This window comes from Garra rufa, chromosome 12, assembly GCF_049309525.1.
Source record: "Garra rufa chromosome 12, GarRuf1.0, whole genome shotgun sequence".
NCBI lineage: Eukaryota > Metazoa > Chordata > Actinopteri > Cypriniformes > Cyprinidae > Garra > Garra rufa.
This window is the reverse complement of record NC_133372.1, coordinates 2,321,090-2,335,966: the sequence shown is the minus strand read 5'-3', so window position 1 is coordinate 2,335,966 and position 14,877 is coordinate 2,321,090. Positions and strand designations below refer to the sequence as shown.

The 14,877-nt window shown below is 35.8% G+C and overlaps 1 protein-coding gene across 1 annotated transcript in view; it reads left to right on the top strand.

The window, feature by feature from the left end:
- Window positions 1–14,877, top strand: part of LOC141346792 (plexin-A1-like) — a 48,255-nt gene that overhangs the window by 27,798 nt on the left and 5,580 nt on the right. The window contains exons 11-14 of the mRNA XM_073851750.1: window positions 2,974–3,117; window positions 5,381–5,615; window positions 8,726–8,868; window positions 8,969–9,225. Of these exons, the coding sequence (XP_073707851.1) occupies window positions 2,974–3,117; window positions 5,381–5,615; window positions 8,726–8,868; window positions 8,969–9,225 (779 nt within the window). The remainder of the gene's footprint in view (window positions 1–2,973; window positions 3,118–5,380; window positions 5,616–8,725; window positions 8,869–8,968; window positions 9,226–14,877) is intronic.

Genomic DNA, 14,877 nt, shown 5'->3' with positions numbered 1-14,877 from the left:
TGCTGGAAGGCCACCTGTTATTAGATTTATACACTGGTTTTACAGTGCTTGAGAATAGTATTATAGTATAGTAGTACAGGATAGTATTATAGAGTTTTTTTATAGTTAACTAAAACCATACGTTACTTGAAATAAAAAAGTGAAAATAAATAAAAAACAAATAAAAAAAGCTTTATTTGCTAGATGTCATTTCATCATTTTAGTTAGTTTAACATAAAATATTTAAAATAAACTAAGACTAAAATAAAAAGTGATCAAACTTTTTAAAAACTGAAATGAAATAAAATTAAATTTTTAAAACTTAAAAAAAAAATTGTAAAGTACAAAAATTACTAAAATCAAAGCTGATTAAATGAAGCTACATAGTAATAAAAACCCTAATAAAGAAGACAAAAAAACAACAAAATTGCTGCAACTTAAGCTAAAAATTAAATGTAAAAATAAAAACGTTTAAAATAATTAAAATATAATACACTAAGGCTGATGATACACAGGGCAACTTTTTGAGCAATTTAATCGGGCAACTTTTTTTTCAATTCTCCCATTGAGAATAGGTAACAAATTTCTATCTGAATAATTTAGATCAGGCGTGGGCTTTATATCCCACCTGGGTGCCCATTGAAGGCAACATTTGCCAAAGTTGCCCGGCAACATTGCTCAAAAAGTTGCCCAGTGTATCATCAGCATAAAATAACACAAATTAGTACACTATTTCAATATGTGCATATCAATTTGTGTACTAATCTAGAACAATTTGTAGTCTAAATAGTGCGGGTAATGCAGATACACTGATAATTGAAAATGTCTCAAAGCATTTTACATGTAATTCATTTAACATCCTTTGTGATACATACATGAATGATTGTTCAGGTCATAAAGTGCTATTACTTTTCTAAGAAGTAATTTTCACATGGTGGCTGGCAAAAATGAAACTTGAAGGAAGATCCTGAGCCATTTCTAGACATCAGAATATCGTGGAAACCTAAAAATGAACTCTTAAGACTCGGGCCAATAAGAAACTGCATAGCAACACCCTGGCAACCATTTAGAAACCCTGTCCATTGATCCAGCAAGACACATTTACTTCTGGAAAATCTGAAACCTAGTTCATTAAAATGCTCGTGTGGTTTTGAGGTCCTGCCTCACTCATGCACAGCGTTAAATAATTTCAGAAAAATTACATGCATTGGATTATCTGCAATTCAATTTCCCATGCAAACCCTTCTGGGTAATGCGCAGTATGAGTTGAGTCTACTTGTTAAATGGAGCCCTTTAGTAACACACGTCTCTAAATGAAGCATGCAAATATTTATGCATGGTTCTGCCTCCAGGTTTTGCCTTCCCATAAGCCCCTTGGGCGGAGAGAGAGAGTGTGTTGGAAATCTGGTTGAGCAAATGCATAGGAATTTGACCATTTTAGTTCACAGCAATGTTATTTTAAATGATTAATATTATTATAGTACTGCTATTATAGTGCCTTTTAATTAGCTTTTAATTTAAATATTTAAATTTAATATTTTAATTCATTGTTTTTATCAATTTAAGTTTTAATAATTGTATTACTTATTTCTGTCGAAAAATAGCTTTATATTTTGTTCTGTTTTAGGTATTTTAATACTTAAACTTATTTTATTGAATATATATCCCAAGAAAATAATATAATTTCCATGTACACTGCAAAAAAAAATATTTTCTTACTTAGATTTTTGTCTTATTTCCAGCCAAAATATCTACAAATATATGTTTTTAGATATTTGTTTTACTTTCAGTTTTAGTTAACAACACTGCTTCATAGAATTAGTTTCTACTTCAGATTCTGGTTCTTTAACAATTTAAGGTGCAAATACTATGTACAAAAATATATTTTAATGTTCTACTTAAACTAAAATAGGGCACAGCAACTGCAATTGCGCAGACTGGTTTAAAGACTTCAGGTTTAGTGAGTTTTAAACCAATTTAACCAATTTTAACCCAAATACAGCTGCAAACGGCAATTATGATGCCAATTTGTTGCATTGCTACACAAAAATCCATAACATGTCAGCACAGTCTGAAGATGATCTGATTCGATTTTGATGAAAATTGTACCAACTGTTGAGGAGGAGTTTGAAAAAGTAAATTGTAAACAAAATCAAAATGGAGGACAGGAAGTATGGCCAATCATGGAATAATTGGTATCTGTGCCATTTTTCATATCTCCTGACCACTAGGTGGCACTGTGGCAAAACACTACAGGTAGCCTCAGATCATGCTTGTTATAACACACACCAAGTTTAGTCTCAATACGCCAAACTGTTGCGGAGATATAGCCTCACATCAATTTATGCACGCTTTTCATTGAATTCATTTGCACGTTATTCGAGAACGGTTCGACTAATCAACTTGAATTCCATAATTTTTTGCCAGCATCGTCTTTAGATGATCTGAGCCAATTTTGGTGAACATCAGGCAAACCGTCTAGGACAACTTTGAAAAAGCTAAACCCTACGATTTTTTAAATTTGGACTTGGCATGACCCAAGGATTCAGAGAAAAAATTATCATTTAACCTTACGATTCGAAAGTTATTAGCATAATATGATTGAAATTTTGGACAAGTGGTGGCACTAGAGAGTTTGAGGTAAAGACTCCAAACTTGCTATGGTTGGTGTTGGGACTGTCCTCTATCAGTGTGCCAAATTTTACAACTTTCCCGCGAGCGGTTCTATGGGCTGCCATTGACTTCCAGAGCAGAAGAAAAAGAATGCTAATGGATACAGTAGGTGCCATCACACCTGCTGTGCTTGGCTCCTAACAAATATGAATTTGAGACTAATTCATTTAAAAGAACAGACTCTTATAAGTCATAAAAGTCTAACTACTGGTTGTTTTTGTACATTTGTTTAGTAGGAAACACTGGCAGAGTATTTCAGGATTAAGTTCTGCATATAATATGATGAAAATGAACACATCTGTTTGTTTGTTTGTGTTTCAGGGCAAGAATCTGATTCCTTCGGCTGCTGGTAACTACAGGTTGAACTACACCGTTCTGATTGGCGACAAACCGTGTGTGTTAACCGTATCAGAGTTTCAGCTGCTATGTGAATGGCCAGACCTCTCCGGCCAACATAAAGTCACCGTAAGTGTCATGCGATGATTCCCTTCTCTTCTTCCATTTTCTATCTTCTCTTTCCCACGACTATCACAGTGTCTCATCCTATGCCTCGTTCTCTCATTCAGCTGTATTCTTCTGCGTTTCAGCCCATTGTTTCTCAGCATCAGATTACTGCTGGGAGTTTCTGTCGTAGGTCTCTGGGGTTTTGTGTTGTATCTATTTACACTGAGTTTGCAAAGAATCTGAGACACAGATCTGTATTTACATGTAGCCAGTTTCATCTTTAAATAGCTGTCTTTATTTGCTGCACATGCATATTCAATTATATTTTGAATGGCGGAGTTATTAAAACATCTCTCCCATGTTTTTTCCCAAGCCGTCTGCTCTCTTTCTGTGTGAGACGCGCCTGAAGGGAGAATGACAGAGACGCTTTGACCCACATGTTTGTCCTCGACCTATATATTGTGACCCATATCGAAGCTGTGTGACAGCAAGAGACTGCCATTTAGCTACCGCTTTACTCATGATATAAAACTTCACACTAGCCCGTTTGACTTCTTTAGCCTCCTTAAACCCAGTCAAATATGATCTACACTATTATTATCTCCCTGAGTTTCTTTCTTCTTTTGAACACAAGAAAGATATTTTGAAGAATGTGTTTAACCAGAGGCAACAGGGACCAACAACTGTGTTTACCAACACTATACCTATAACACCCTCTAAAAGAAGCAGTTTTATTTGAGAGATGATGTGATTATGGAGTATATTTAGGTGGTGCTGTGAGGTACATTCACAATGGCTTTGTGGGATAGATTGTTATTGTAGTCAAAACTGTTTTAGTAGCTCATTTTCCAAGACACTTTCCACCACTCTCTCTGATGTTTATAATTAAACATGCTGGTCTTTTTATATGTACTGTAAACAAAACGTTTTTGCATATGAAATGATTTCCTCATTTCATATGCAAATTGCAAAATACACTTTCTTTCATGCTTTCACTGCAAAAAATGCTTTTCTTACCTAATTTTTTTTGTCTTGTTTCCAGCTAAAATATCTAACAATTCTTGAATCAGGAAGGATTTTCAACACAAGTATTGTCTTGTTTTTAGTAAAAACAAGTCAAAATTAACTGGGTTTTGATTAAAACAAGCAAAATAATCTGCCAGTGGGGTAAGAAAAATAATCTAGTTGTCTGCTTGAAATAAGATTATTTTTCTTACCCCATTGGCAGATTATTTTGCTTGTTTTAATCAAAAACCCAGTTAATTTTGACTTGTTTTTACTAAAAACAAGACAATAATTTTTACTTAGAAAATCGTTCCTGATTCAAGAATTTTTAGGTATTTTGGCTGGAAACAAGACAAAAAATCTAAGTAAGAAAAGCATTTTTTTTTACAGTGTTTGTCTTTATTTTATTTATTTTTTGTTTCTTTCTTTCTTTCTTTCTTTCAAGACCCTGTAAAGATGCAGGTTTATTTGAGAGATTTAATTTCATTAATTTTGGAGTGTACTTTCCATCCTCTTTGATGTTTACAATTAAACATCCTGGTCTTCTATATGTACTGTAAACAAACCTCTCGTATGATTGGCTGAGTTTTTGCATATGAAATGAGGAGCACCACCTCCTCATTTCATATGCAAAATAGACTTTTTTATGCTTTTCTTTCTTTCTTTCATTCGTTCTTTCTTTCTTTCTTTCTTTCTTTCTTTCTTTCTTTCAAGACCCTCTAAAGATGCAATTTTATTTGACATATGTTTAAATTTGGAGTGTATTTTAGGTGCTGATTTGGGGATTGTGGGATAGATTGTTATTGTAGTCACAACTGTTTTAGTTGCTCATTTTATATATTTTACATTTTTCATTGAGGTACTTTTATTGTTATAGTCTAGGTTTCTTGAATCAAAAATCATTGTTTAGTTTTTATGTCTATTTTCCACTCTCTCTGACATTTACAATTAAACATGCTTGTTTTCCACATGTAAATGACCTCTGTTATGATTGGCTGAGTTTTTGCATATGTAATGAAGAGCAACGCCTCTTCATTTCATATGCAAACATGTTATCTTTCATCTTTCTGTCTTTCTTTCTTTCTATCTTTTAATTTAGATAAGTTTCTAGATTGTTTTTTGCATATGAAATGAGGAGTTAATGACTGTTTCATTACAAGAACTATTACTTGTGGACTTTTTACCAAACTCTATTATTATTTAGTTAGAAAGAAAAAGTGTGGTGGCTGTTTTGACAGCTGTCAGTCATGGTGTGAGTTATAATGTGTGTGTTGTTCAGGTCCTGGCCGGAGGTTTCCGCTATTCTCCAGGAACTCTGCAGATCTACTCCGACAGCCTGCTGACGCTCCCCGCCATCATCGGGATCGGAGGTGGAGGAGGTCTTCTTCTCCTCGTCATCATCATCATCCTGATCGCATACAAGCGCAAATCCCGTGACGCAGATCGAACGCTCAAACGGCTGCAGCTACAGATGCACAATCTGGAGTCCAGAGTCGCCCTGGAGTGCAAAGAGGGTAAAACGGCAATCATTACATCCTTGGATTTCACCAGTCATGTGTCTTGCTTTTGCGCTCTATCATGCTTTTTCACGGTTTCTTTCTTTCACACCTTTTCTTTCTTGCTTTCACACTTTCACTCGTTTGTGCTTTCTTTCATGCTTTATTTTCTTTCTTTCACTCTTTCTTTAATGCTTTCTTTGTTTTGCACTTTCACACTTTCACTTTTTCTTTTTTCATTTCTTTTCTTTTTTCATTTGCTTTTTTGCACTTTCTTTTGCACTTGCTTTTTTTTTTTTTTTTCTTTGGCACTTCTCAAACTTAACTTTCTTTCTTTTCTTTCAAACTAAACTTAAAGTCTTTTGCACTTGCTTTCTTGTGCACGTTTTCTTCCGTCCTTTCTTTTGCTCCTTCCTTCTTTCAATTCTGTTTTTTCTCTTGCAGTTTCTTTCATGTGGTTTCTTCCACACTCTTTCTTTTGCACTTTCTGTTGCATGTAGTTTATCTTATCTTTCTTGCTATTCTTTCACACTTGCGCACTTTTTTGCATTGACCTACACTTACTTTAACTCTCTTTTGCACTTTCTTTGATGCTTTCATTCACTTTCTTTTGCTTTCTTTTTGCACTCATGCTTTTTGTTCCTTTGCATTCTTTGCATGCTCTTTTGCACTTTACAAACTTAACTTTGCACTCTTTTGCACTTGCTTTTTTGTGCACTCTTCCGTCGTCTTCCGTTTTTTGCTGCTTTCTTTCAATTTGTTTTTACTCTTGCAGTTTCTTTTGTTTTCTTCCACGCTCTTTCTTTTGCATGTTGTTTTTCTTTCTTTTCTCTTTCTTTCTATTCTTCTACATTTGCACACTTTTTTGCATTGACTTACAATTTCTTTAACTCTCTTTTCATTTACTTTATTTTGCTTTCTCTTTGCACTCATGCTTTCATTCATGATTTTTTTCTCCTTTTTATTTCTTTCTTTCCTTTTGTGCATTTATTCACACTTTCCTTGTTGTTTTTTGTTAGTTCTTTATCTGCTCCTTTGTTCTCTTTGGTTAATTTGTTTGCTCTCTCCATCTCATCACTCTCCCTCAATCTTTTTCAATTGTTCGCAATTGGTTTTCCTCATTTAATTTTATCTTCCTCCTCCGTTTGCTCTTTGCCATCTCTCTCACTCTCTCTCTGATTAGCTTTGTTTTCTCTGGTCTCCTGTTAGCGGTGACCTCATGATGCACACATCATTTATCATACACACACGCACACCGAACGCCCATCTCATTCCCGCCGCGGTCACGAGGGCGTGAGACGAGTCGCCCATTATCTGTCTCTGTCGGGCCCGAGGTGACGACCTTGTCTGTCTCCAGACATGGAGAGAGGGATGAGGACAGGGAAGAGAGGATAAAAGAGATGGATAGCAGGAGGTGAGAGTGACAGGTCACTGATAAGTGATGAGACATCCTCCAGGATGAATAAAAAGAGGCAATAAATAACCACAACATCCAGATTGATTAGGTGAGTGGCAGCAGTAGCAGACTGGATCAGAAGTTTGGGAACAAAAGCAAGTATTCCTAATATTCCACTTGGATTTATAAGAGGGGCGGAGCGGAGCGGAGACAGCGTTAGGACCATGTGGCCATCAGACCAATCATTTTAAAAGCCATCTCAAATCAGAAATCTCCAGTCTGATTGGTCAGTTCTATGCTGACAGACAAGACAGAGCAGGTTACTTTTGGTATGAAACCAAGTGTGTCAGCTTTTTAAATGCTGTAAATGATTAAGAAATTCAAAAATAAATATCGTTTTGTGGGTCTTTAATGTGTTATAACAGATTGTTGTTCAAGCGGCATGTCAACCAATCATCTCTTCCTCATTACTAGTTATAGCACAAAATAAACATTTGGTTTGTTTTGCTTTCTTTCAAGCTTCTTTTTTTTCGTTCACTCTTTCTTTGATGCTTTCTTTGTTTTGCACTTTCACACTTTCTTTTTCATTTGCTCTTTTGCATTTTTTGCACATTTAAACTTGCTTTCTTGTGCACTTTTTCTTCTGTCCTTTCTTTTGCTCTTTCTTTCAATTTAGTTTTTACTCTTGCAGTTTCTTTCATGTATTTTCTTTCTTTTGCACTTTCTGTTGCATGATGTTTTTCTTTCTTTTCTCTTTCATTCTTTCTCTTTGTTTGTTCTTTAACACTTGCACACTTTTTTTACATTGACTTACACTTTCTTTAACTCTCTTTTGCACCTCTTTTGCAAACAGTTGGTTTGTTTGTCAAACAAAATGGAAGATTCTACATTATGATTGGTCAGATCACCTGCCAATCAAACTTCCAATCAAGGGTTAAATTAAAAACCCTGTAAAATAAACAAAATTGTGAACCTGGACTGCAAAACCTTAAGTAGCATGGGTATATTTGTAGCAATAGCCAAAAACACAAAAAAAATATTGTTCTATTGGAAAGCTTATTTATTCAGCTTTCAGGTGATGTATAAATTTTATTGTGGTTTTGTGGTTCAGAGTCACAATTATACTTTATAAAGCATTTTTTGATTAAGGAATCCTATTAAATTATTTTTCACAAGTAAAAAATGGTTAAAAACCTAAACTACTGTAATGTCACTTTAATAACAATTCAAATAAATATTGCATAATGAATAAACAAATGATAAAATACTTTTTTATATACCGTTTACTTTCTTAGTTTAACAGTCGTGTCTAATAAATTATTAATGAAATAATGAAGACAGAGAATCCTTTGCCTCTCTGCTCAGGCACTGCTGAAAAATTAAAGTCCCCTTCCAACTCTCATAACTCAAATAGAAAAACTTATCGGACAAAGGCAGATTTAAAAAAATGGCCAATACATATGCTTATATGTTGCCAGGGTGTTTTCTAAAACGTTTGTATTTGGGTGCTTGGGTATTATGACTGTTTACTTTGTTGCTTTGGGGGTTTTTTCTTTAAGCACATCCCTGCAGACTGAAATTCTGATTGAAATTCTAAAAACACATTTTCTACATTTTTTTTCTTCTTCTTTTTAGAACCTTTTGTTGGGAATCTGAAGATCTTAGCTTCCACTCAGTGGTTCTTGAGAAGGATATTTGCATGACACAATTTTCTCTGTACCTGTGTTTCCAGCATTTGCAGAGCTGCAGACTGATATCCATGAGCTGACTCAGGATCTAGATGGAGCTGGAATCCCATTCCTGGATTACCGAACGTACGCCATGAGAGTGCTTTTCCCTGGAATAGAGGACCATCCGGTGCTGAAGGAGATGGAGGTACGAGCCATACAGATATCCTTTAGATTTAACCCTGTCTAATGCTTTTGTCTGAACTGTACAAGATGATTGAAGTGTTTCCCGTCTCCGTCTCTCTCAGGTTCCAGCGAATGTAGAGAAAGCTTTGACTCTGTTTGGCCAGCTCTTGAATAAGAAGCATTTCCTGCTGACGTTTATCCGTACGTTAGAGGCCCAGCGCTCATTCTCCATGCGCGACCGTGGGAACGTGGCATCTCTCATCATGAGCGCCCTGCAGGGTGAGATGGAGTATGCGACAGGCGTCCTGAAACAGCTCCTGTCCGACCTCATCGACAAGAACCTGGAGAGCAAGAACCACCCCAAACTCCTGCTGCGAAGGTACAGTTTTACTGAACATCAGATGTACTACACTGCAAAAAATTATTAGCTTCCTCAGTGTTTTTGTCTTGTTTTCCATTACAAATATCTGAATATTCTTAAATCAAGACACTGAATGACATGAGGTACTAAGTAGGGCCCCACCCAGACCTGCAATAAATGACCGTAGATGGGTTTGTCTTATATTTATATCATATGATATAGTTTAGCAATATCATATAAGCAAGAGTGCGTTTTTCCCCTGAATATTTTCAGTTGCAAATGTGATATTGATTTTATACAGTAGTTCAATAAACAGGAAGTTAATATTGTTGTACCTTTTAGACACTATAATGTCTGTTTTTGCTCAATTTTGCAAACAAAAATAGTTCCAAATATAGCTGCAAGCAGCAATTACCAGGGTTCAAACGCTTTAAGACATTTAAGCACATATGAAAAAAATTACAAAATGTATCAAGCCTGTAGAGTAAATTTTCAACTTTTTTGGATAATTATTGACCTGGAGAATCCAGAGAATTGTGCCGCAGTGTGTTTTTCCCAGATTATAGGCAAAATGTAAGACTAGTTTGCAAAAGTAGGTTTTTACATTTTCACAATCATTTAACAAACAGTTTCATTGACATCAGTGGTTCTAGAGGCAAAGTTGTTCGGAATGAGGAGTTCTATCATGTGATACAAATACCGCATGTATGTGCGAAAAACCGCGCAATGTACAAATGTTCACGCCCTTGAAAAATGCAATATATCGCTCCCCAGTGGCTGATTTATTTCAAATTTCTCACAGATCTTTGAGGCTATGAGTCAAACAGGCCCACCGAGTTTCGTTCCAATCGGCCTCCATTAACCTTGTCTAACAGGTGCTCAAACTTGATCAGGCAATGGCGGCCATGCTTTTTAGAGATACGCAAATGTCCTTATAGACACTTGCGGCCTTTGGACCAAGACGATTTTCATGTTGATAAGACAAATGTTTTGCCTAGTTATAGCCCTCTTCTAGTGCCACCAAGTGGCCAAGCTCCGCATTTTTCCCCTGTGACCTCAGAGTAAGCTCTTACATACGTGTTCTGAGTAGGCTTGCCACGATAGACGGTGTTTGCGGTGTTACCGGTTTTAAGACGCAACACCGGTGACATCACTTTTCCACCGTGACACCGTCCCCACAATTTTTTTTTTTTTTTTTTTTTAAGTATTCGTTTTTTTTATTAAATATTTATTTGAATTGAATGGAAAATATCATTCTAAATAATTTACTTAAGACGAGAGCATGCACTATAATTTAAAACTGAACATAGCTACAATGCGTCATATTTCATTTATCACGTGAGGAGTTCACGAGTTCGCGCTTACATATAATAAACAGCGTAAAAGTTAATCGTGTTTGGCATGCTGTCCGGGAGAGGGCTCCGAGCTTGGTAATCATTCCCGAGCCCGGGGCACTCCCCCTGCCCAAAAACAGGCTGAAAACAAGAGATGATGAAGGTAAGACTGCTTGGCTATTTAAAGGGATTCTCTTGTAGTGCTTGGATAGGGAGTGTGATTGCTGATGGTGAATTGGCCGTGTTAATTAGCCTATCTGTGCGAGCTCCTACCGAAATTTGTGAATAAAACCTCACAACGAGAGTCGAATTTACAGAAAGAGAATGGCGGACGATTTAGTGTCAAAAAGCAATGCAAAAGCACCTGTTTGGCAATATTTTGGGTTAAAAGTTTTTTTTTGTGGTTTCGTTGTCGTCCATTCAAACAATTGACGCCGACTTGCCAGTTCCCGCAAAACTGAAAGTGAAAGTATAATACGCATGCATTTATAAGCTATTTAAAAGCAGAAAAAAAAAGAGGAAAAGAGGAAACCCCCACCCCCATGGTGATACCGGTATTACCGGTGTTGTCACATGCCGATTAACCGGTGGGGAAATTTCCTCATCGTCACAACCCTAGTTCTGAGTTTGGCAAAGGTATCTCATTCCGTTCAGGAGTTATATGCATTTTACTAAAAGTGGCCGTACCCCTTATCAACTTTTTGGCATCCCTTTGTGACGGTGAGTTGTAAATTCAACGCTGTTCAAGCACCTGTTTTATATAATTATTGATATTCACTCTTCAGGACTAGCATGCTAAATATCCAAAAACCCGAAAATTTCACCATGCTTACGATCGAATCTAAAGCATGCGCTTTGTCCGACGTGAGCCAGGAATTCCGATTTTGTACTTTTGATCACTGTAGCGCCCCCATCAGGGACGAGCCTTGGTGACGTTTTCACCAATGTGAGTACTACGATCCCTCCAAGTTTCAGGTCTCTACAACTTACGGTTTGGTCTGCACAATCAGTTATACATGGAGATTGCTGATCCTTAGCTATTCTAAAAATTACAATAGGGTTTCAACACTACATGCTTGAAACCCTAATCAAAGTAGAAGCAAAACACAGCAGTGATTTGTTACTGAATGAATCCACAGTTTTGAACAAATCGAAAGAGTTGATGATTCAGTGACTTTGTTTCTGAATGAAACCGCCAGACTTGCTCACGGTTGAATCAAAATGTTTCATTCTAAAGCTACTTTTTGCTAATATCTATCCAATAATTTTCACATTTAACACAATAATGACATAATTGATGTGCAAATAATTTGTGATTAATTAGATGAATTAATCAGCACATCATGTAATTAATTAGATTAAAAAAAATTAATCGCTTGACAGCCCTAATGTATCAAAATTAAAAGAGTTTAGATTAAAACAGAGAAAAGAAATTTGACAATATGGCCAGGGTAGAAAACAAATGTATTTTTACCCCATTAACAGATGTTTTTTTATTATTGTTTTAAGCATAAACTCAGCATAACCAAGACTTAATGTCTTATGTAGTTTTGCTTCTTGTTGAATCTTTAGATCTTTGTGCTGAAATATTAAGAAAATCAATTTTTGCACTCTAATGACTTGACGTTCAAAAGTTCCCATGTCGCATCTGGTTAGGACACAGTGTTAATGGGGACATGATGAAAATGATGAGGATGAGTTTGACTTCTAGGGGTCACATTTGCTCTCCCATTATCATTCTCCATCCCTCCATTTCTCGGTTTGCCCTTTCGCGTCCGTCCCTCTGTTTCTGTCAGATGATATTACACACCTGAGCACACACTCGTTCCCCGCGGAGCGCCGGCGTGAGGGAGGAGCACTGTGGGAGATGAAGCTCCTGGAGGGGACGTGACAGCAGACGGAGAGACGTGATGAGAGACTGAGGGCGAGACGTGGAGGAGTTGATGACTTTAGTCAGAACATACTGCTGTAATCTCTCGTTTCGCTCGTGCCAGTCTTGAATCAATATCACAGAAAACAAATCAAATGGCTTTTTGCATTTCTGTGTTTCATCTACAGTACAAATCCTCGTCTTTGGCTTTATTTACCACGAAAGTATCTAATAACAGCATGTTAGAGGACATTTTCTATTTACTCCAAGATTAATTGGAGAAAACATTTGCATACAGAAAATGAAGCCTATTTTTAGGAGCATTAAGACGTGACATCATTTGCATGGCAATTAAGAATTTTTCATACTGATTACAGTAGAAATGACTATGAGAGTGGTTTGTTTAATCGGTTAATATGTAAATTATGCTAATTCTATTCTGAGGTGTCTGTACCATTACAGTAATGAGAAATGGTTTAATCGTCATTAAAATAATGTCACTGTAATATTTGTCAGTGGTCTATAATAGGCTTACTTTTTTTGAGCATTATCGTTATTTATTTGCCTTTTACTACATTTATTTACTTTAATGCATTTATTTACCCATGCATATTTATTATTAAGTTGGCTTGAGAAAGCCTTACTGAAATGCTAACTTAATATTTTTCTTCTGAGACTACAATTTCTAACTGCTACTCCTCCTAGAGCTTTAACTCTACAAACTCAGCCCAGATCTTCAGACTGATCTGACTCCAGCTATATCTTTTTTTACTGATTGGACTTACGGTTTTCCTGAAAATTACGAATAAAACTTACTTTGACGGAATGTTCAAATGAGCCAAGACTAGTTAAACCCCAACTGTCAAAATTCACAGAATCCCTTGAGGCTCAATCAAACTTCCTTTTTATGTACTATTTCTAATCCCTTCAGGCTCATTCAAACTAGCTTGCTAATAATGCTAACATGTTAGTAACTTGTTAATTATGTTAGTAAAATGCTAACATGCATGTTAAAAGCATGCTAGCAACTTGCTAGTAACGTGTTAATGCTAATAACATGCTAGTAACTTGTTAATCATGCTAACAACATGTTAGCAACATGTTAGTGACATGTTAATCATTCTAGCAACATGTTAATCATGTTTGCAACATACTAGTGACATGTCAGTAACTTGCAAATTATGTTAACAACATGCTAGTGACATGCTAGTCATGTTAGAAGCATGTTAGTAACTTGCAAATCATGTCAGTAACATGCTAACAACAACATGCTAATCATGTTAACAAAATGCTAGTAACATGTTAATCATGCTAGCAACATGTTAGTGACATGTTAATCATGTTAGCAACATGCTAGTAACATGTTAATCATGTTTGCAACATGGTAGTGACATGTCAGTAACTTGCAAATTATGTTAGCAAACATGCTAGTGACATGTCAGTAACTTGCAAATTATGTTAGCAACATGCTTGTGACATGTTAGTCATGCTAGAAGTATGTTAGTAACTTGCTAATCATGTTAGTAACATGCTAACATGCTAATCATGTTAGCAACATGCTAATTGTGTTAAAACATTCTAACTTGCTAATCGTGCTAATAACATGCTAGTGACTTGTTAATCATGCTAGCAATATGTTAATCATGTTTGCAACATGCTAGTGACATGTCAGTAACTTGCAAATTATGTTAGCAAACATGCTAGTGACATGTCAGTAACTTGCAAATTATGTTAACAACATGCTAGTGACATGCTAGTCATGCTAGAAGCATGTTAGTAACTTGCTATTCATGTTAGTAACATGTTTACAACATGCTAATCATGTTAGTAGCATGTTAGTAACTTGCTATTCATGTTAGTAACATGTTTACAACATGCTAATCATGTTAGTAACATGTTAACATCATGCTAATCATGTTAGCAGCATGCTAGTAACATGTTAATAATGCTAGCAACATGTTAGTGGCATGTTAAAACATTCTAACTTGCTAATCGTGCTAATAACATGCTAGTGACTTGTTAATCATGCTAGCAATATGTTAATCTTGTTTGCAACATGCTAGTGACATGTCAGTAACTTGCAAATTATGTTAGCAACATGCTAGTAATCATGTTAGTAACTTGCTAATCATGTTAGTAACATGCTAACATGTTAGTAACTTGTTAATCATGCTAGTAACTTGTAAATCATGTTAAAATGCTAGTAACATGCTAATCATGCTAGCAACTGGCAAATGACGTTAAACCATGCTAGAAACATGCTAATCATGATAAAATGGTGTTAACGGCATGCTAGTAACATGCTAGTAAGATGGTAATCATGTTAGAAACATGCTATTAACATGCTAATTATGCTAACAACATGCTAGCGACATGCTAATCGTGTTAGCAACATGACATCAACTAAGCTTTTAAAACTACTTTAAACTAGTTTTAAAACAGTCAAACTTTAAACTTAATAAACTT